Source organism: Rhineura floridana, chromosome 11 (assembly GCF_030035675.1).
Source record: "Rhineura floridana isolate rRhiFlo1 chromosome 11, rRhiFlo1.hap2, whole genome shotgun sequence".
Taxonomy (NCBI): Eukaryota; Metazoa; Chordata; class Lepidosauria; order Squamata; family Rhineuridae; genus Rhineura; species Rhineura floridana.
The window spans coordinates 19,795,040-19,815,570 of NC_084490.1; the positions used below are offsets into that span (position 1 = coordinate 19,795,040).

At 43.9% G+C, this 20,531-nt stretch overlaps 2 protein-coding genes and 1 long non-coding RNA gene across 6 annotated transcripts in view; 2 read left to right on the forward strand and 1 right to left on the reverse strand.

The window, feature by feature from the left end:
• Nucleotides 1-6,668, forward strand: part of TSEN34 (tRNA splicing endonuclease subunit 34) — an 11,548-nt gene extending 4,880 nt beyond the window's left edge. For 2 of the 3 annotated variants that reach the window (XM_061588099.1, XM_061588098.1), the window contains exons 4-5: nucleotides 4,120-4,374; nucleotides 5,562-6,668. In XM_061588099.1, coding sequence (XP_061444083.1) covers nucleotides 4,120-4,374; nucleotides 5,562-5,749 — 443 coding nt within the window. In that variant the 3' untranslated portion in view covers nucleotides 5,750-6,668. The remainder of the gene's footprint in view (nucleotides 1-4,119; nucleotides 4,375-5,561) is intronic. The other variant, XM_061588097.1, reaches the window with a different exon arrangement.
• A 255-nt stretch (nucleotides 6,669-6,923) lies between these two features.
• GRWD1 (glutamate rich WD repeat containing 1) lies at nucleotides 6,924-13,192 on the reverse strand. Its single transcript, XM_061588096.1, has 7 exons — nucleotides 12,858-13,192; nucleotides 11,699-11,816; nucleotides 11,263-11,428; nucleotides 10,958-11,171; nucleotides 10,720-10,862; nucleotides 8,558-8,755; nucleotides 6,924-7,944 (listed from the first exon to the last, which is right to left on the reverse strand). Exons 1-7 carry the CDS (start codon nucleotides 13,081-13,083, stop codon nucleotides 7,633-7,635), a joined length of 1,377 nt encoding a protein of 458 aa, XP_061444080.1. The 5' UTR covers nucleotides 13,084-13,192; the 3' UTR covers nucleotides 6,924-7,632.
• A 1,657-nt stretch (nucleotides 13,193-14,849) lies between these two features.
• The window catches only part of LOC133366221 (uncharacterized), a 78,433-nt gene continuing 72,751 nt past the window's right edge, over nucleotides 14,850-20,531 (forward strand). For both annotated transcript variants that reach the window (XR_009758369.1, XR_009758370.1), the window contains exons 1-2: nucleotides 14,850-14,973; nucleotides 16,220-16,298. This is a non-coding gene — a long non-coding RNA (uncharacterized LOC133366221). The remainder of the gene's footprint in view (nucleotides 14,974-16,219; nucleotides 16,299-20,531) is intronic.

Genomic DNA, 20,531 nt, shown 5'->3' on the forward strand with positions numbered 1-20,531 from the left:
TAGATTTTATTTCTAATATCCATAAACTCCAGATCTTTTTCCAATTCCACATTTGTTCCAATCTCCAGGGCTTGTATCTTCCCTTTATTTTTTCTTTTCTCATCTCTGATCTCATTCTCCTCTCTCACAGGATCCCCTATTTCTTTAAGCTCCTGCGTCATTTTGCTCAGTTCAATTTTCAGCTCCTTACTGCCCTGTCGCAGGGTTTGTTTCGTTATCTCAATCTCATCCATTATTTTCTGAAACATAATTACTTCCAGATTCTCAGCCACTTTCTTGATTGCCATTTTTAAAACCACGAAAGCAAAACAAAACAAAAATAAAGAAGAACCACTTCTTATTTCAGCAACAATTGGGTTAATATTCCAGGCTTGATGACATCACAGTATAAACAGAGCAGCCTGCCTTATCTCTCTATGTTCAAAAATACAAAACAAATTTAGTTCCCAGCATCAAAACAGTTAGTGGCGTTGTGAAGAAGCAGATTCGTCAAAATAAAATAGACCAAAAAGTGAATAGTCCCAGACAATATAATGTTCCTCGGAATAGAAATCCCTCTTCTGTTTATATCTTTAGAATGCACTTCCAGGACAGCTTTTTGCAATAGAAACAGAGATAAGCTGTTAATTTCGTGAATAACAGAGAAGAGTTATAGCTCACCCAGAAGTTCTTTAAAGCTGATTCATTTGACAAATCTCTTTTTGCTGCAACAATTTAAACCAAGTAAAAAAAATAATAGAAAGAAGGGTGCTTGCCTGTTAGTCCATTTTCTCTTTGAAGAAAAGATAAACGTATCGCATTAATCAGATAGAGCTTGTTCGGAAGTCCGTCCGGCATTGCTGGCTGGACCTTTTCTCATAAATTAATGAAATCCAGTCCTCCCAACAAAAACAGGCTTTTGAGGTTGATCTCTACGTTTCTCCCTGCCCGGGAGAAATTTCATCAGTCAAAAAAAAAATGTTCTGACTGATTTATATCTGAATAAGCTTCTTCTGAGGCGGGAGCCCATCTCAAAAGCAGGCACAAGCGAAGTCACCCTTCCCGGAAGTCAGGATAATCAGAGTCTTAAGATTAAGATACTATAAACATTTCTGCATCCATATCATGCCCTTGAGGTGTTTGGGTTTTAAGTAGCTCTTAAACTTTAGCACTGTAGGCTGAACTGTGAATGTTATAAACATGAGATGGGGAATCTGTGGTCCTCCAGATGTTGCTGGACTCTACTCCCATCATCCCTGACTCTGGGCAGTCCTGGCTGAGCTGATGGAAGTTGTAGTTCAACAGCACATGGAAGGCAACAGGTTCCTGACAGAGAGAAATGTGTTACAAGAGAGGAAGAAACTAGAACTCAGAATCATCCACAGAAATACAACAGCTGCAGATACCATACAGATGAAAGAAAGTACTTCTTCGCACAACACATAATGCTGCATTATGGAACTCATTGCCACAACATGTGACGGCAGCCATTAGCTTGGACTGCCTTCAAGTCGATTCCGACTTATGGCAACCCTATGAACAGGGTTTTCATGGTAAGCGGTATTCAGAGGTGGTTTACCGTTGCCTTCTTCTGAGGCTGAGAGGCAGTCACTGGCCCAAGGTCACCCAGTGAGCTTCATGGCTGTGTGGGGATTCGAACCCTGGTCTCCCAGGTCGTAATCCAACACTCTAGCCACTTCTAGGCTTTTGAAATGGATGAGTAAAATTAATACAGGATAGGTCTGTAAGTAACTATTATCCATGATGGCTAAATGGAACTTCCATAGATAGGGGCAGTATACTTTAGAATAACAGATGCTGTGGGACAAACAGGGCAGTTGACTTTCCTACCTTGCTTATGGGCTTCCCAGACAGATCTGTCTGGTCACTGGTAGAACCAGAAGTGTGGGTTATATGAAGCTTTGGTCTGATTAAATATTCAGTGCTAACAATACACAAAGAACCCACAACAGCTGAGGCAGGGAACCTGTGGCCCTCCAAGTGTTGTCCCAGCCGGCTGGATGATGATCCAGAAATCATCCTACTTCCTGGTTTTGTCCACTTCTTTTCTTTGAGTTCATGACTATTAAATGGCTTTCAGTACTTATGGAAGCAGAGCTTCATGGGCAGTGTTATAATAATAATAATAAAATTTTATTTTTGAGTCGCCTATCTGGCCGAACAAACGGCCACTCTAGGCGACGTACACAATAGGTAAAATACAATATAAAAACCAAAAAGGACCATAGTTAATACTTAATATAAACACCAGTTAATAACAACAATTAAAAGACTAACCCACCCCAGAAGTCCTATAGGCCTGCCTGAACAACCAGGTCTTCAAAGTCCGGTGGAAAATAGTCAGGGAGGGAGCATGGCGAAGATCAAACGGGAGGGAATTCCAGAGGGTGGGAGCCACGATCGAAAATGCCCTCTCTCTGGTCCACACCAGCCTAGCTAGTTTAGCTGGTGGGACCGAGAGAAGGTCTTGTGTGGCTGATCTTGTCAGGCAGCATGATTGGTGATGCTGGAGGTGTTTTATTTATAGTGTATGTAGCTCAGGCTTAGCTGTGGAAGCCTTATTCTTATCATCAGCCTATGAGTGGGTGTTGCGGAGGGAAGAATCACTCTGTGTATGCTCAGAAATCCTCAAGTGGAAAGTACAGGACCCCTGGCTCAACTGTATGCCTGGGGGGGGGTGGAGAGGTTTTTAAAGCTTTCTATGGATGTGTTTGTGTCTTTTCCTGAGTGAATTTTGGGTAAAGTAATAAATTTCACCTGTGTTTGCCCTTTCCCTTAAATCCATTGTTTTATTTGGCATCACACATACATGCACGTTATGCCCCCTGAACTGTTGTATATGTAATTATGGTTGGTTTTTCTGTGAACGATATTGAGCACTGAAAGAAAGAATGCAAATATTTTAAACACATAAGGGCAGGAGAGGAAGAGGGTCGTAGCTCAGTGACAGAGCATCTGCTTTGCATGCCAGAGGTCTCAGGTCCAGTCCCCAGCAACTCCATACAGAACTGGAAGAGACTCCTGCCTGAAACCCTGGAGAGCTGCTGCCGATCAGTGTAGACAATACTGAGCTAGATGGACCAATGGTCTGACTCAGCGTAAGGCAGCTTCTGGTGTAGGCTGCTGACCATGCTTCTCCACAGAGGGACCATAATATCTCCATGTTGCACTGATGTCATGCCAGAGAAGGGTAGGAAAGATTGTCTGAATGTTGAGCGACACCCCAGTCTTCAGCACTGGCTATGGAAATGTTAGTTTATTTAAACCACTTAATAGCCTGCTTGTCTTTGAAGACAAAATGGCTTATTGCAATGTTCTTACCTTGGGTCCCCAGTTGTTGATGGACTACAGCTATCATCCTTGGCCATGCTGTCTGTGGATGATGGGAGTTGTAGTCTAACATTATCTGGGGGCCCAAGATTAAAGAACAGTGGCTTATAAGCAGTGGCGAGGAACCTTTATCCTTCTAGATATTGTTGGACTCCAAACCCCGTCAGCATCAGCCAGCATGGTGAATGGTCAGGGATGAAGGGAGTTGCAGCCCTGTGACATCTGAAGGGCTACAGGGTCCCCGCCTCTGGCTTACAGCAAGTAGTAATAACTGAAACAATGAAAGACAATAAAATCAACAGTGCCACAACTGATAGTAATCAGAGAGCTGTTGCATGCGAGTCCTGCTTGCGAGTTTCCTATAGGCATCTGTTTGGCCACTGTGAGAACAGGATGCTGGACTTAGATGGGCCTTAGCCTGATCCCAGCAGGGCTTTTCTTAAGAAGGGTCCCCCCCCCAATCTCTTTGGAGCAGGAGCAGAACACAATGTGACCAACGGCCACCTTTTCTGAAATGCATCTCCATAAAAACCACACCTTAGCTAAATGATGAAAGGAACTTAAAGGAAGGGGTTAGGTGGGCTTCGCTTGGAGAGGATCTTCCATAATGTTGGCACTACAGCCAAGAAGGCCCTGCTCTGCTACCCATCTGCTATAGCTCAAGTAGTGGTGCTGATGGTAGGTAGATTAGGATCTCTGACCATGACTGGAGCACACAGAAGGAAATGCATGGAAGAAAATTGTCCTTAAGGTACCCAGGTGACAAGCCAGCTTGTATTTCATTTCCAGATCCTTCCTTGAAGCCTGTAGATTTGGAATCCAGTTTTGTGCTTCCCCGACAATCTATGATGGTCCAGCTCCCAACAGAACGGATCCACCCAGGGGCAGAAGAGGAAGTGGATTGGCAAGTGCAATCCCAAGACTGGCCTTATGCTGGACAATCAGACCATGAGATACGTTACAGCATTTTCCGGAATCTCTGGGAACGGGGCTACTATGTCACCAGTGGGAGCAAATTTGGGGGTGACTTCCTTGTTTATCCAGGTAATGGCTGGCTTGTGGGATCTCTGGAAAGCAAGTTATGGGGTGGGGAGTGAATGTTGGCGTTTTCAGAGTCTGCCCCAGTGAACTTCAAGCAAATATAATATGCAAGCTCCCCTAAATAGGAAAGACAAATTACAAAAACAGTTGGACAATTTTATCTCTCATTTTTGTCTCTTAGCCCAGGAGGGAACTGAATATTCACCTGAAGGTTAATCTGCCCCCTATTGAAAGGGCTAGGGGAATATAAAGAGAGTAGTTGGGGCAATGGGTCAAGTAAGGAAAGGAAACCTGTGGCTCTGTAGATGTTGAGACTCCCAATAGCCTATGTAGACAATTGCTAGGAATTATGGGGCTGTAGTCCAACATCTGCAGGCCACAGGTTTCCCATCCCTATCCTAAAAATATAAATGCACTACCTCTCTACCTTTGCCCACAAGAATTCAGAGTTCTGCTTTTTTAATAAGTGGCAGCCTTCCCTTCTACAACAAATACAGGCCTGCTGAAAAGGGAAGAGAAACAGACCTCCCCTAATGGTGTTATATTTAATTGTATACAGCACAAAATGTTGTGCATCACCTTGAAATCTCCTTGGGATGAAGGATGGTCTAGAAAGAACATCTACATGAACAAAGAAGAAGGTCCCACTTATCTACTACAACAAAATGTTGCTGTGTGGATTGTCTCTGTTCAGGGTTCTTGCCAACGCTGTTCCCCTTCCAACCCAGGTTTTGAAACCTCCTACTTATGTATGGGTGGTACTGTTTTGGCTCCACAAGTGAGGGCACTCAGAAGGGTTTCTCCCAAAAACACAAGGTTAAAACACGTTACTCCCTGTCTCCCCCCCCCCAATTTGTGCATGCTTGCCTATGGGGCCCCATACAGCAGCGAACAGGTTATTAAAACATGCCTAGTTAACTGGCTCCTCCAGGGAATCCTGGCAATCAGTTTGCATGCCACAAACTCTGTTACAAAGTCCCAAGCAATTAAGCCACTATTCAGAGAGCTGCCACTGTCAGGGTTCTTGCTAGGCAGGTTGGGAGGCTGTCGCTACCCTTGTATCCTCCTTCATGAGAGGACTTCTGCTATGATAAAATTCAAGAGAGCTTTGTTCTGAAATAAAAAGCAATATTCAAGGGGAGCAAGAGCCATTTTCCTGTGCTAACTCCCCCTCTCTTCCCCTTTTACAGGTGACCCGATGCGGTTCCACGCCCATTACATTGCCCTGTGTGTCTCTAAAGATGTGCCCCTCTCTCTGGGCGACCTTGTAAGTGCGGGGCGCCTTGGGACCAACGTCAAGAAAACTGTTCTTCTCTGTTCAGTGGACCAGGATGGGACAGCAGTCTATACATCCTTGCAGTGGAGTGGGATGCAGTGAGAACAGACTGCCCAGGGGGGAATGTAGGCTTGCCATTCCAGCAGCTGCGAGGAGCTGTGCTTGAGCTAGTGCTGTTGTCTCCTTCAACTGCTCTCTACGTCACTGATAGCTAACCTCAACATTGCAGTTGTATACAGGATTGTTCATGTGAAGTCTTACAAGAGCACTCTAATATGCACAGCAGAGGGCAGCTCTGTGTACATAAATAGATATGAAAGGAGAAAAACTTGGATTATCCTTGGCAGCATTTCTGCAGTAGTATAACATTACTGTTCAAGGCTGCTCTGAACCATGGATTTGTACCTGTTCAGAAACAATAAGAGCCAAAGGTTCACGCTGTAGATCAGGGGAGCCTTTTATCAGCTCAAGAGCCGTATTTTCTCATAGGCAGCCTTGTAGGGGCCGCATGTCAGTGGTGGGTAGGGCCAGAGGGAAAAGTGGGCAGTGGAGCTGCAGTGACATTCACCGTTTGTGCAGGCAGAGTTCTCTGTGCACACACCCCATGAACGCATCTTTCTATGCAAGCGAGCAAAGAGGCAACATCACAGTTCAAGATAGGCTTAAGCCGTCAAGGAGGGTGTGGGATAGGGCTGGTGAGATCTGGGAGAGGGTGTGGGGCCTGAGAAGAGTCCCAAAGGCCAGATAGGGGCTCTGGGACTGGGCAGGGGCTGAATAAAAACCTAGGGGTCAAAAAGGCCTTAGGCTGGAAAAGAAACTTGAGATATAGTGCACAGGAAACTAATTAGGAACTATAAGTGTCAGAAATTGAGGGCACAGGCACAAACAGAATGCACCTCCTTTGCCAGCAAGAAACCCCTGTATTTAATAAGATGATTCCACAATGACAGCATTCTTTTTTTATATATTTTTTATGATTCCTAGTAATGGTGATTGCTGAATAAATGATTATATATTGATATTTCTTGACATTTCATTTACATTCCTAAGATTTTCAGTTGGTTGATAAGCTTATAATGTTGTTAGCAATGAACTCTGAAGTTTAAGAAACCATCTTAGGGTGACACATGCCTTCTTAGCAAGCAGCAAACCCACCAGACTTAGTGAGTTCATCGTCCATCGATGGTGCGGTGCGCTGCACTGGGCTCAGTATGTTGCACATAGGCACAACAGAAGTCCAGGCTCGCGAAGATTAAAGACAGGGTTTTAACCTTCCTTCCAAAATAATTTATATTTATTTAAAATACATTACTCTTCACAAACATTTCCTCCTCCAAAATGATTAGATCCCCCTGCAGCAACAGAGATAGGCAACAGTTTTGATGCAGTTAAGCCAGGTATAAGGAACCTTTGGCCATCCAGATGTTGCTGAACTACAACTCCCATCAAGCATGGCCAGTGGCTAGGGTTGATGGGAGTTATAGTTCAGCAACATGTGGAGGGCCAAAAGTTTCCCCCACCTGAGTAAAGCAGACACAAACTTTTACAAATCATATAGACAGGACAGTTCCTCACCCAGAAGCAACAGTCTAATTTTGAACTCTCCTTAGCAGAAGAGTAACGCATCTAAATTGAGGCCTGAGTCATGTGATTTATTCACAGGGAAGAAGGCACTGAACCCTAGGCAATGAACACAGTAGATAAAGCAGGAGGCTATTCTAATCATTATCACTCATTAATAGGAAGACAGGAAAAGGTGATAACCTCATCAAAAGACTGCAAAGCCTAATTGAGGGCAGCTATGAAGACCTATACCAAAAGCAGATCTGAGATGTTAAACCAACAAAGAAACCATTTTAAAGGGCTTTAGTCCACAGAGAGGAGAGATCGCAGCCATTTTGAATGAAGCACTGAATGAATATTGCAGTCAAGGACCTCAACAGCATGCCTGCAAACATCAGGCGGCCATTTTGAAAGCCTCTCCCTCAGACGCTGATAGTCCGAAATATGTTGAAACCGGATAGGGCTGTGGTGATGAGGGTGCCAGGGCACTGTGGATGCCAATGCAGTTCCTTAATGTCATTTTCTCCCTGGTGAACAAACAGCAGCTGGGGTGGGATGGAGGCCAGAGCCGGGTCCTCGGCCTCAGCTTCCTCATCTCGCTCCACAGCCAAGTCCCACTGCGTCACCTGGTCATCGGCCCCAGAGGCTGCAAATACGCCACTGTCTGTAGGGTGCCATTCAACAGAAGTGATGGGTGCCGTGTGCTGCTTGAAGGTGGCAATGGCTGTGCCTTTCTACAGAGAAAGGGAAGACCAAGAAAATGAGTTCAAAGGCCATTACTGGTGAAGAACCCAGAGTGGAAGAGAAAGAATAGTGTGTGTATATATTTATTTATGAGATTTGTTAGACGCCCATCTGGCAGAGGTTAATCTGCCACTCTGGGCAATTTACAACCAAACACAAGTACATTCCATATAGACATAATCAAAATCCTAAAAATTAGAGATTAAAAATTAAAAGCTTAAACATTTAAACTGCCCAAGATCTGCAATATATATACCCATCTGGCCATAGGAACCCATTTTTATTTATATGATTTATATCCCGCCCTTCCTCCCAGCAGGAGCCCAGGGCAGCAAACAAAAGCACTAAAAACACTAAAACATCATAAAAATAGACTTTAAAATACATTAAAACAAAACATCTTTAAAAACATTTTTTTAAAAAGCTTTCAAGACAACTTTTTCTTTTTTTAAAAAAAGGTTAAAAACATATTAAAAAGCAATTCCAGCACAGATGCAGACTGGGATAAGGTCTCGACTTAAAAGGCTTGTTGAAAGAGGAAGGTCTTCAATAGGTGCTGAAAGATAATAGATGGCACCTGTCTAATATTTAATATTTTCTCACCTGGAATTGTCTCAGGTCCCAGATCCTTAGGGTCCCATCATCGCCACCGCTGACAATGAAGGGTTCATTTCGATTCCAGCTGATGACATTGACATCTGCATCATGTGCCTGGCTGGTGCTCAGCATGCAGGCTTTCCCTGGTGGTGCCCGTGTATCCCAGATGCGGATGGAGGCATCTGCTGAGCAGGAAGCAAAAACCTGATCCAAGAACCAGGGTTAAGGGTTGTTATGCAAAACATGGCAGTGAGCCCATCTGGCCGTGCATCAGCCCTTGTTCCCCACGAATTCCAGTACATCCTAATGAACCCCTCTAAACCAACCTTTCCCCTGTGAACTAACATCAAGGTTTGGCATCAGAACTCATGCTCTGATGTTCTCAGACCAATTAACTAGATATTAGAAACCTGTGTGTATTTTTTAGAAAAGGCACCCAACAATCTGTGCTTGGGATAAGGTATGCAAAGCAAGACCTATGTAGATTTACTCCCTTTGTATAAATATGTTTACTTGGTACATTTCATTTCAAATCTTTGCAGAATTTGAGATTTTGTCTACAATGGAAAGGCACTGACATACAACCCCAGTGGAACAACTGAAAAAAAGCATTCAGCCTAATTCTGTACAGTTATTTCCTCAATATTCCCACTGAATACAATACGCTTAGATGCAACTAACTCTGCACAGAATTAGGCTGGGTTGGCAATAGCACAACACATAAATATTTCCCAGGGGGAAAAGTTTTTTTTACCACACTGATCATATCTTCACAATGAGTACTAGGAACTTGGTTTGAGAAAGAGAAATGGGGAGTAAATAAACTAAGGATGCAACATGCGCAGTGCAAGCCTAGCCATTTTATTCAGGAGTAAATCCCACTGGGTTCAACAGGACTTGCTCCCAAGTAAGTGTGTAAGATTGCAGCCTTAAGACTCTACCTAAAAAAAGGGGAAAACTTCCTAAAGACTTCTTCCATATATTTGTTTTATAAAGCCCATATGATTCACAGTATGTTCGTTTGCCACAAGCAAAGCCCAATATGCTATTTTCAGGAGTCACAGGAACATAGAAAGGTGCCTTATACAGAGACAAACCAAGGCCCCATCTCGCTCAGTACTGCCTACTCTGAATGGTAGCAGCTCTCCACGGTATCAGGCAGTAATACTTCGGCACCTGCATGCAAAGCAGATCTCTCTCTCTCTCTCTCTCTCTCTCTCGTGCATCTTGGGACCCATTCTGACTAAATCTGTTCCAACAGTCTTTGAGTCTTGTGCAATTTTCAAAGGAAACTAAATTAGAGGAGCTAAACTGGTGAAGTAACGACAGAAGAAGTAACAGCAGCTATGCAAGTGATATACCTACAGGCCTAATAAGGCCTGGCAGGGGTCAATTTATCCCGAGGCAGTTTTCCCCAAGCCATGTCCGCCTGCTCAACGCCTGATATCATATGACGTCTAGCGGAGCAAAAGTTAGGATACTGCTGCAAAAGGAGCAATTGGGAGCCTTGAAGTGTACACCTGATTGTTCCTTGACAAGTGGGGCTTGCGTTCAGCACCTTTTAAGTTTGATGCCAAATGCAAACTTCACTGGGATTGGTTCCACTCTGGAGCTCCCATGTGGGCCCGATCCCTGCTGAAAGTGGGGCTTGCAGCTGCCACTAATCAGCTAAGATATGGTGGCTGCAAACCCTGCTTCCTTTGCCTGCACAATTTGAAGTCAAACTGTGTGGGCAAAGGAACATTTTTGCTTTACAGACAATTTTGAATTCAAACTAGTCTGTGAAGGAAAACTGCCCCAGGCATCATGGTGACACTTGATGACAGATAACTGGGTGCCCTCGCACACCTATGAGAGTGGCCCACAATGGTTGGGGGACATCAGGATCTGCCCCCCCCCCACTGTATACAACTGATTTTTTAAAAAGCCAATACAAATTTCAATTAAGACCAGTCTGTGATTTCAGAATTCATTAAACTAAGCTTGCATGTGCAGGAAGAATAAAAGACAATGGTATTTTTTTTTTAAAAAAGCAGCCTTAGACAATTTAACTTATTAAAAATCTTTTGAGCCCTAACTAATTAGGAAGCACATTACCATTTTCCCCAAGCACCAAAATTTTCACTGGAAAGCAAACTGCACCTATCAAACCACCTCCTCCTCCTCACCGTAGCTTCGTTTGGGGACCACTGCAGGTCTTCCACTGATGCAGTGTGAGCTGTAAAAGGCCGCTGGTCTACAAACCATGAGCCATCCTCCTTGGGTGTCCACAAGTGGATGTTTTTGTTGCAATCACCAGTCAGAAGAGTGCCTGGAATAGATGAGACACAAGGTATTCTGAATGGCAGTCCTGCTGATCCTGGACCTGCTTTCCCAGCTCTGCCAATGCCACTCCCAGCTGATTACCTGGTTTCTTAGGAGACCAATCCATAGCAAACCCTTCTGTCATATGCCCAGTGAATGAGAAGATGGGTTTGATCTTGGCCTGCTCTTCTCGCAGGAAGGCTGCCATAGCTTGGGAGTCAGACAGAGCCACTAGGGGGCGTTGTAGGTCATATATGTCCACCCGCCCCTTCTCAGACCAAACAGCTGCGATCTGTGATTCACCCAGGTCTGTCACCTACCAAAAAAATGAGGGGGGGATCATTAAGATGAAGGATTTTGCCAGAGTGAGAAAAGCCTGGAGAGCCCTCAGGAAATAATGGCCATACCCGCACTCTGTTAATACCCCCATAATGGGGGACCATGGCCAGTTCCAGCTGGGGCTTCTTCTCTTCATCTTCATCATCTTCACTGTCGCTACTAGATTCTGACCCCAAAGCATCCTTCCTAGCTTGTTTGGTCCCAAAAAGGTTGTGCATCTTCATCACCATTAACCTATTATCCGGGGGGGAGGAGCAGGGAGAGAGAAAGTGGTAAATATTCAAAAGGCATACATTATGCATCCCCCCCCAATTTGTTGTTTTGACTACAATTACCATCATTCCCAACCATTGGTTATGTTGGCTGGGGCTGGTGGGATCTGGAATCCAACAACATCTGGAGGGCCACAGGCTCCCCCTTCCTGACATACATCCTCTTATCCAGGCTTCAACGTGGAACTGTGTAGCTGGGTTGCTGAAAGTTAAGCCCATCACAAACACTCACCTATTGGCCTGGGCACTTTCAGCCTGAGTTCCAGCACAAAGGAGAAGGCTCAGCGGGTAGCTAGTTCGATTCTCTCCAAGGGCATCTCGCAAAATATCAAAGCTCAGGCAAGGAGCACCTGTGTGGGGACAGTAAGAGACGAAGGGATGTCAGCATTCATTTCTGTGGCAGTTTCCCCTTCTTGGCTCCCTATCTAGATTTCATCACTAACACTAGCTTGAATTTTCTTCACCATATATATGATTGTCCCACTATTCCTCCCAAAAGAGCCCAGGGCAGCATATAACAATAATCTTCTTTTTCCTAGCCATATACAAACACATGTTTATATCTTAGCATTTATATCAGGCAGGGGGAACCTGTGGCCTTTCAGATGTTGTGGGATTCCATGTCCCATCAACCCTAGTCAGCACAGCCAGTTGTCAGGGACAATGGGAGTAGTAGCTCAGTAACATCTGGAGGGGCACAAGCTCCTCATTCCTGATTTACACACACACACACACACACACATACACACAGAGTACATGATAGGCTGTAAACAATTTACTGTGGATTTGGTGTACCGTGGATTTGATCTCTCTCTGCTGGCAATTTTTATGCTGCAGTTTTTTGTAGTATTTTAATAGTTATTTTATCATATTATTTTCATGAACTGCATAAAGAACTATGTTATATAAACACCATAACTGTACAATTATAGATCCAGTGACAGCCCTCAGCTCCTGGTTCTGGATTCACAATTAAACAAACTTTAAACATGCAGAAAAATGTGGTTTTGCATCTTACTGTTCAGCCACTGTGATTGCCACTGTACAATTATAGCTATTGAGGATTACAGGGTCACAGATTTGTTCATACCCCTTGTCACTTCAGTTCCCTAAGGGACGCTCTTAACCTCTAGGGGCAGTTGTGCCAAGCCACACCACACCTTCAACGTACTTTTGGATCGCCAATACATCTAACACAACCCCGCGTGACGACATTAAAGAATCAACTAAAGTAATGCATTCATACCCTAACAATTGCCCACCTCCATTCCTCCATCTGTAATCTTTGAATCACCCCTCTTGCACACCTTGCGCATTCCTCTCAGCAGGTATCCCCTTCCTCTGCAATCTGAAAAGATAGACCCTCCTCCCCGCACAAAAATCTTTCTCACCTGTGCGTGCACGGTGATAGAGCCGATAGGCACCCTCGTCCATCACCAGCTCTTCTCCAGGTGCAGGAGGGGGACCCTGCCCTGGCACATAAGCTCCTCCTCCTCGACCCTTCCCTTGCTCCTTCTCTTCTTCTTGCCCCTTCTCCTCCATATCCATATCCTCATCCTCATCATTGCTAGTACTAGAACCGCTACTACCCTCATCCCATGCGCTGGCGTCCTCCATCTTGAGGGCGGGCGCCTGCTCCACCTAGCCACGCCCCACTATGGATTCAGGATCCCTAACTTCCGGTTGCGTTTATGTTCTTCCTTACACTTTGTAGTCAACACAGATATACAAATTTAGACTAACACAAGCAGCTTGTTTTCCTGTCTTCACTTTACTGTTTGGAAGCGCTCATTGATGGAATTAACTTCATTGAGTTAAGTTCAGATTTTTGAGCTGGGGAGGGCATTTCAGAGACCAATTTAACTCAATGTAACTTTGTAACAGACGATGAGGAGGTGTAAGGGGTGAACTATAACTTCCATTGTATCTTTAAAAACATATATAAAAACAATTTCACATCTTGTAATGTTGATATTTTATGATATTTTTATTGTTAATTACTTTGGGATGTTCATGGGAAGTGATTCATTAAATGGTGCTTTAAAAATTATTGATCATATAGTTGAACAAAGCTTCCTGTTGTGCATAAGGTTGTCTGCAGTACAACGTTAAATGTTTTTCTGACATTATGTAGTCACTAGACTACAGTGGACTACATTGCAGGGTTGCTGTAAATTACTCAGCTTCAGTAACCCAGTCCCACCTGTTAGGAATAAGACCGCTGCTGCATTACAGGGTGGTTGTAAACTGTTCTCTCTTTCAATCTCAGTCTTACATCCGGTCTGCAGTATTATTGATGGACTACATTACAATCTTATCACAATCCCTTCCCCCTGCAGTGTTGGGGTAATAACGCTGGACTACATTGCCAGGCTGTTGCAAGCCCACCACACACACCATCCCCTGCCTGTAATGTATAGATAATGAATATGGTCTGTATTTGATTTGCATTAACAGCACAATTTGTAAATGTTTTAAGGCTTTAAAAAAAGCCCCCACCAAAATAAGAAATAAGTTAGAAAGAGTATAAACACCTGTTTCAGCTGTTGCCTTTTGTGGCTCGGCACCCTCTTCTACCCCAGCCACAGTTACTTTAAACTCTTTAATTTCTCCATTGTTTCTAATGGGCGGCTGCCACTTCTCAGCCAGTAGCCAAGGATAAATTACGCCGAAGTCTGTCTTTGAATATTGGAATGATCAGTCTATCTCTTTAAAGTCTATAGTTCTCAAAAGGGGGTTGCTGTTTTAGAGAAAGGAAAAAAGGAGGAAAACATCGGAAAACGTCATTCATTCTTCTTCTACCTGTTGGGTTTCAAAAAACCTGACTTCTGCGCCCACCAACTCAACGGTTAAAGTCTTCCTTCCGCATTTTGAAATTAAATTACAATAGTTTAGGTAAGAAAGTTTAGAAGCCGCATTAAGCGTTAACACTCCAGCCTCCATAATTATTAAAGGAAACTGCCCTTTTAAATACATGTAGTCTGAGATAAGTGGTCATTTTTAAAGTCGGCACTGGAGGGCTTAATTGTGAGGAGATGGCAACGGCGGTGGCCCCTCTTAACGATTTACAAGGCTTTCGCCGTCATTAAAAAGGGTAAAAGGTGAGCTCCATTTTGAGTATGGGCAAATAATGTCTGCCGCCATTTTGAGAGACTAGTTCCGTGCTGCTACCATCTTAGAAAAGGGCAGCCGCCGGCCATGTAGTTCCCAAAAAGGCCGTACTTAACGGATGGATCTGTTCATTTCTCGATACGGCCATTTGAAGTGTGGGCAAGTTTAGCGGTGGACATCTTGGAACAGGGCAGGACACTCACTTCCTCCATTTAGAGCGGTATCCTGAAGCGCCATTTCAGAAAAGGGCAAATGGTTCTTTCACCATGGCAACCGACCATTCCCCGCAGCCATATTGATTTGTTTAAATTTTATTTTTAAAGAGCTCCTGCAAGACTCACAGCATCTGCGTTTCCTCCCCATAACCCTAGCCACAGTAATTCTTCTCCCCTAAAGGTAAAGGTAAAGGTGTCCCCACACTTATAGTGCGAGTCGTTTCCGACTCTTAGGGTGACGTCTTGTGACGTTTATTAGGCAGACCGTATATGTGGGGTGGGATTGCCAGTTCTGTCTCCGGCCTTTCTTTACGCTGCAGCATATGCCGGGTACTTATTTTACCGACCACGGATGGATGGAAGGCTGAGTGGACCTTGACCCCTTTTACTGGAGATTCGACTTCCTCCTTCCGTTGGAATCGAACTCCGGCCGTGAGCAGAGCTTCGGCTGCGTTACCGCCGCTTACCACTCTGCGCCACTAAATTATTTGAATTATCCCCTAAATTATTTGAATTCCTAGCACCCATAAATCACTATTTTCCTACAACATCCTCTTATAGTTGTTCGCTCCCTACTTTCAATTAGTTAATTGCAGTGCACAATTTTGACTGAGATTATAAAATATTGAAAGAACCCAAACATAGTCATCAATCAGACTTAAGGGCCAGTTTTTTGGTGGCAGTTTTATTTAAAATAGCAAAGCCCACATATCAGTGAAAGTGATTTAATGGTTTTAGTTACAAAAATTTGGTTTGTTTACATAAAAAACAAAAGCAGCAAACCATATGAACAACTAGATCATTAGCTTATTTTTAGTACTAAGCCTCAACCCTGGGATATGCATAACACTAAATATTTGTGTCTCTGAACATGTGCAGAGTATCCCCAAATAACCACAACCAGCTCTTGGACATTTGAAATTGAGAGCAAGAGTTCCATGCCAATTAGGGTTGCCAGGTTCAGGGCCTGAGACTGATCCTGTAGCCAAGTGCAGGTGTTCTTGCAACTCTGTAATGGGAAAAACCACAAGGTGGAATTGGGAGCTCTTGGCTGACTTTCTTTTCTAAAGATACAGGATCAGTCTCAGGTCCTGAACCTGGCAACCCTAATGCCAATGGAGGTGATTTTTCAGCAGGTGTAAACCCCAGGATTAATTTTTTTAGGAGTTAATCCCAGCTGCTCTTGACAGGAAGTATGAAGATCACATTAATTATATCATCTCCTGTTTTCTCCACAAAAAACAAAACCTAATAAAGTCACCAACTGCTAAGAGTGGCATCTATCCTACAGTGGCCTAATTTAGGCGGCAATCCTTCACCCACATGCTTGGGCGTAATCCCCAATGAATGTGGCTTAATTTTTAGTTGATATATAGGAGTACTCTGTTAGATCCTCATTAGTCTTTCTCCCCTTTTCTAATTCAAAGGACCACCCACTGGATTCCAGCAAGGCATACGGATTGAGGTGACTTTGCCTACCAGCGAAGGAGCTGGTATACTTCCATGGTGAGTTACAGGCAACAAGTGATTGTGCCTATGTGTGAATAGTGAACTTTAGAGCAGGTGCAGGAAACCTTTGGCTCTCCAGATGTTACTGAACTACAACTCCCATCATCCCTAGCCATTGGCCATGGTTGCTGGGGCTGAATTGTAGTTCAGCAATGTCTGGAGGGCCAGGTTCCCCTGCTTTAGAGGTTATTGATGACAAAGTGGTACTAGTTCTGTATTCCTAGATGATGACCAAACTAATGGAATTCAGGAGATATGGAAATATGTTATATGTATAGTAATGTCTCAGTAAACAAATCCTCCAGAAAAGAACCTTCTTTTAACAAAGTCTTTATTGGGGCCAGGGGGCACACTCTGACATAGTCAGAATGTGGCTCCTTGTCTACTGGATTGCGGCTGCTGCAGGCAGCCCTCTCACATGTGGCTAGAATTGTGCTCCTTGCCAGGTGGCACAGGCACCTCTGCAGTAAACAGTGCTTTGGGTACTCTGGAAGCACTGTTTACTGCAGATGTATCTGCATGAGTCTAAGGAAGGGTCCGCAGAGTGAGAGAGACCAAGCTCAGGATGGTGGTGGCAGCTGCCCCTTGCCTGCCTGCTCGAGTGTACAGAGAGAAGAACTGCACTCAGAGCTTGAGAATGCTATAGCAAGATGCCACATGAAAAAAGGCAAGGCAGGCATCCATGGGTGCATTTTGGAAGAAGTCTTCAAGTAGTCTGTATGCTAGATTTACCTGACCTGGTTGTTTCATTTCAGACATATGTATTGTTAGTTTTGAATAAAAGTTTGCTGAAATATGTTGAACTGCTCTTCTTTTTTTTTGTGATGTAGGAACCTATCCCTATTCCTTCCATATTATTCCTACCTGTGGTAGCAAAGTTTCTGTTAAAGAAGTAATGTCCAGGAACACATCTACTTCGTTAACGGAGATATTACTGTAATACTCTTTTAATAAAAGAGAATTCCCCAAGACGAATATGGGTGAGAAAATATAACCCACTACCAGGGAGAGGAAGATTTGAGCAAGGGATCATGTTGCCAACTCTTAAAATAAAAAAAAATGTGGTGGCTGGATACAGAGTCAGACCCTGGTTGAGACAGCAGTGCCAGAGTCAAATGGTTTGGGGTAAGTTTGGCCAAGCGCAGAGGGGGTTTATTCATCTGGATCCTAAGGTGTACAGCAACAAACAAACAAAAGCCTGGCTGAAGAGTAAAATCCTCTTGATCTTGAGTGGTGTAAAAATGGTGGGAAAGGGCAATAACAGGCCCTCTGCCACTTTTTGTGTGGACACAGGGCCTATGCCTTTAAAGGCTGTATGACAAGAAAAAAATCAACAGGGGCAGCTCTTACATGGCAATGCCCCTATAGAATTTCTGGGTGTTGTACATGAGATGTCCCTGTCAAGACAAAGAAAGGTGGCAACTCTACTGTGCACTTCCTATGTCCGTTGCCTGAGTGCATATATTCAGTTAGGTGAAAAAGAAAAGCAAGGGGCAAACAACAATTCCATTACATGGATATTATGCTATTATTGTATACTTCCAACATCTCATACATGAAAATTGGTTCATGTTTGCAGTTCCCCAGTTTTCATTCTTACTGAGTCCTCCATTTTGGTCTCAGAGGGTTGTGTCAACTGAGACACAAATGTACATTTTATTACAAACATTTAAATGATTCATGGGAAAACCCAATATTCAGAAGTGATGTATTCCATTCTTTAAAACAACAGCATCTAGTTTTGCCAAAAAGTCCACAAACATTCCTTGCTCTCAACAGTATTTATTTAAAGGATTTTTACCCAACCCTTTAGCGAAAAAGGTTCCCAGAGTGACTTACAAAGATCAGTAATAAGAGAACCCATGAACTCAGACTTAAAGACACAGTCCAAAAGGAAAAGGAATTGAGAAGTAGGAAGAAAAATGCAAACTCAAATGTTAGTTTTAAACTACAAAGTTAAGTTATAATAACCAGCTGGAATGGAAATGGTTTAAGAAGAAGAGGAGCCAAACCCATCTCTCCTTCTGCTGAAACCTGATGGAATGGCTGTTGCAGGTTGATAGCTGAGGGAGAGGGAAATCCTAGTAGAGCTCAGCAGTTTTGATAAAGTGGCCCTGCTCCCCTTCTCTCCCTCTGCTGCAGTCTGCCTGTCCAGACTCATAGCTAGGATTAGTTCTGTTAGGAATAAGAAATACCAACCATTTTCTTCTCATTTAAAAAAGTTCAGTTGTTTGGTAACATGGAGGGGATTCTAACTTGCATAACAACCTAGTAAATAACTACTTGCAACCCTGCTAAGAGTTCTTAACATTTGTGTTACCCTACTATCTAAGGGTTGACGGGTATAGATGAAACTTTGAAATTCTCCCTGGGAAACCAGTTCCCAATCCCGGCAGCTCCTGTGTTTTGCACACCTTGCTTCACCATGGCCAGAGATTCACACTACAGAACTCTCGACTGCTTTGGTCTTTCATACAGTGCTCTTTCCCCCGCCCACCTCCACGTGTGTCTCGGAGATCACAGCCATCCCTGCTTCTTATGAATCCCAGCCCTGCAGGCTGCCATCTATCCTCAGCAGGATCATAAATTGCTAACAAGCATGTCCCGAAGCCTGCCGGCTGCCACAGCTCAGCCAGAAACTTGCTGTGTGCAGTCGAGCGGGAGGGTTGCATCCCATAATGTGAGAAGGCAGGCAGTGCAAAGGCAGGTTCTAGTGGCAGTGAAAATTGGATGCTGTGATACTAAGCCAACACTGAATAGGTGGGAAAGAGTAAAAACAACAGCCTGAAAAGTTGGAAGGCTTCAGCAGGGGGCACTGCAGAAGAGGCAACAAGGGGGTGTGGGGGTGGGCTATGCTAATTTAGGCTAACATCAATGTGGCAAAAGATTGTCCTTTGAAGGACAGATGCTACTAAATATTTGTTAAGAGTGCACAGGAACTGCCTTACAATTAGGTGAGATGTGGTGGTGTCCTATTTTAGGGTACAGTTAAAATGCAGCAAACTGTCAGTGATCGAGGCTATGTACACACATTGTACATACATTTAAAGCACATATCTTCCCCCAAAGAATCCTGGGAGCTGTAGTTCTGTGAGGGGTAAACTACAGTTCCCAGGATTCTTGGGGGAAGACATGTGCTTTAAATGTATGATGTGTAGACATATATTCTTATAACTTGGGTGGCATCTTTTGGATTTTCTGTCTTGAGTTGTTTTTGAGAGGAGAGGTGAGAAATCTTGGCAGGTTGCGGTGTCACGTTTCTGAATGTTGATAACAACATTTTGGAAGTCTTGCAGCCTTTAACATTTTTACATTTCTTCTTATATCTTTTTTTCCCATTTTTACATTCCTTATGCATGTCAGCCAGAAATTCAGTAGGTAAGGCTTCTCCCAGAATGGGGAGTGGTTTACTTGTGAATTTCTGTCCATAGTGCAGCTATGAAAGGTCACAGAACCCCATCAGACCAAGGCAGCAGCCCAAACTTTCCAGAAGGGTCATAGCTCTGTGGTTATGGCACCTGCTTCACCTGTGTAAAGTTCCCAATACCTCTTGTCAAAAATCTTAGGTAACTCTGCCTAAGATGTCAGGGCAAATGGGACTGGACTGTCCTGTCCACTAGTTTGACTCATAAAGCTAGTTCTTTATATCTGCTAACAAACCAGGTACTAAAGCCGGATGCAGCTGGAGGTGGGGATGGAGTAGAATGTTAGGAAATATTGTTGTGGAGTGTGGCACCTACTACTCCTTGGTAAAGAGTCACCTGGCTAGAGTGATTTGCTTTCCATCTTTGGCTTTTCCTTACAGCTCAACTCCTCTTTGGCTTTCTCTCATTTATTATGCCTGTAACACTTTTCATCATAAAATGGGATTTGCAGTTGTCATCTCGTAACAACAACCCTGTGAAGTCAAGTTGTTAGGCTGAGAGACAGTGTCTTTCTGAAGGTCACAGAGTGAGCTTCGTGGCAGAGCAAGGAGTTGAAATAGTGCTTCACACCCAATTCCTGGAGAGCAGGGGGGGTGCACACGCGTGAGTGTGACAGAGAGAGAGAGAGAGAGAGAGAGAGAGAGAGAGAGAGAGAGAGAGAGAGAGAGAGAGTTCTTAAAGCAGTCCTGACACTAGCCCCATTCCCACTGCTGCACAAATGTGATAAACTCTTCTGGTACCCCAGGCCAGGCCTTGATTGGGCTTTCATTATCCCCAACCAACACAAGTGAACTTCCACTCACTT

What these genes read in the sequence shown, in the direction of transcription:
- GRWD1 (XM_061588096.1), bottom strand. Translation starts at nt 13,083, where the DNA reads ATGGAGGACGCCAGCGCATGGGATGAGGGTAGTAGCGGTTCTAGTACT. An exon ending in GGTCCCCAAACGAAGCTACG is followed by an intron (nt 8,756 to 10,719) that starts GTGAGGAGGAGG and finishes TTCTTGGATCAG; the next exon opens with GTTTTTGCTTCCTGCTCAGC. An exon ending in GGGACCTGAGACAATTCCAG is followed by an intron (nt 7,945 to 8,557) that starts GTGAGAAAATAT and finishes CTTTCTCTGTAG; the next exon opens with AAAGGCACAGCCATTGCCAC.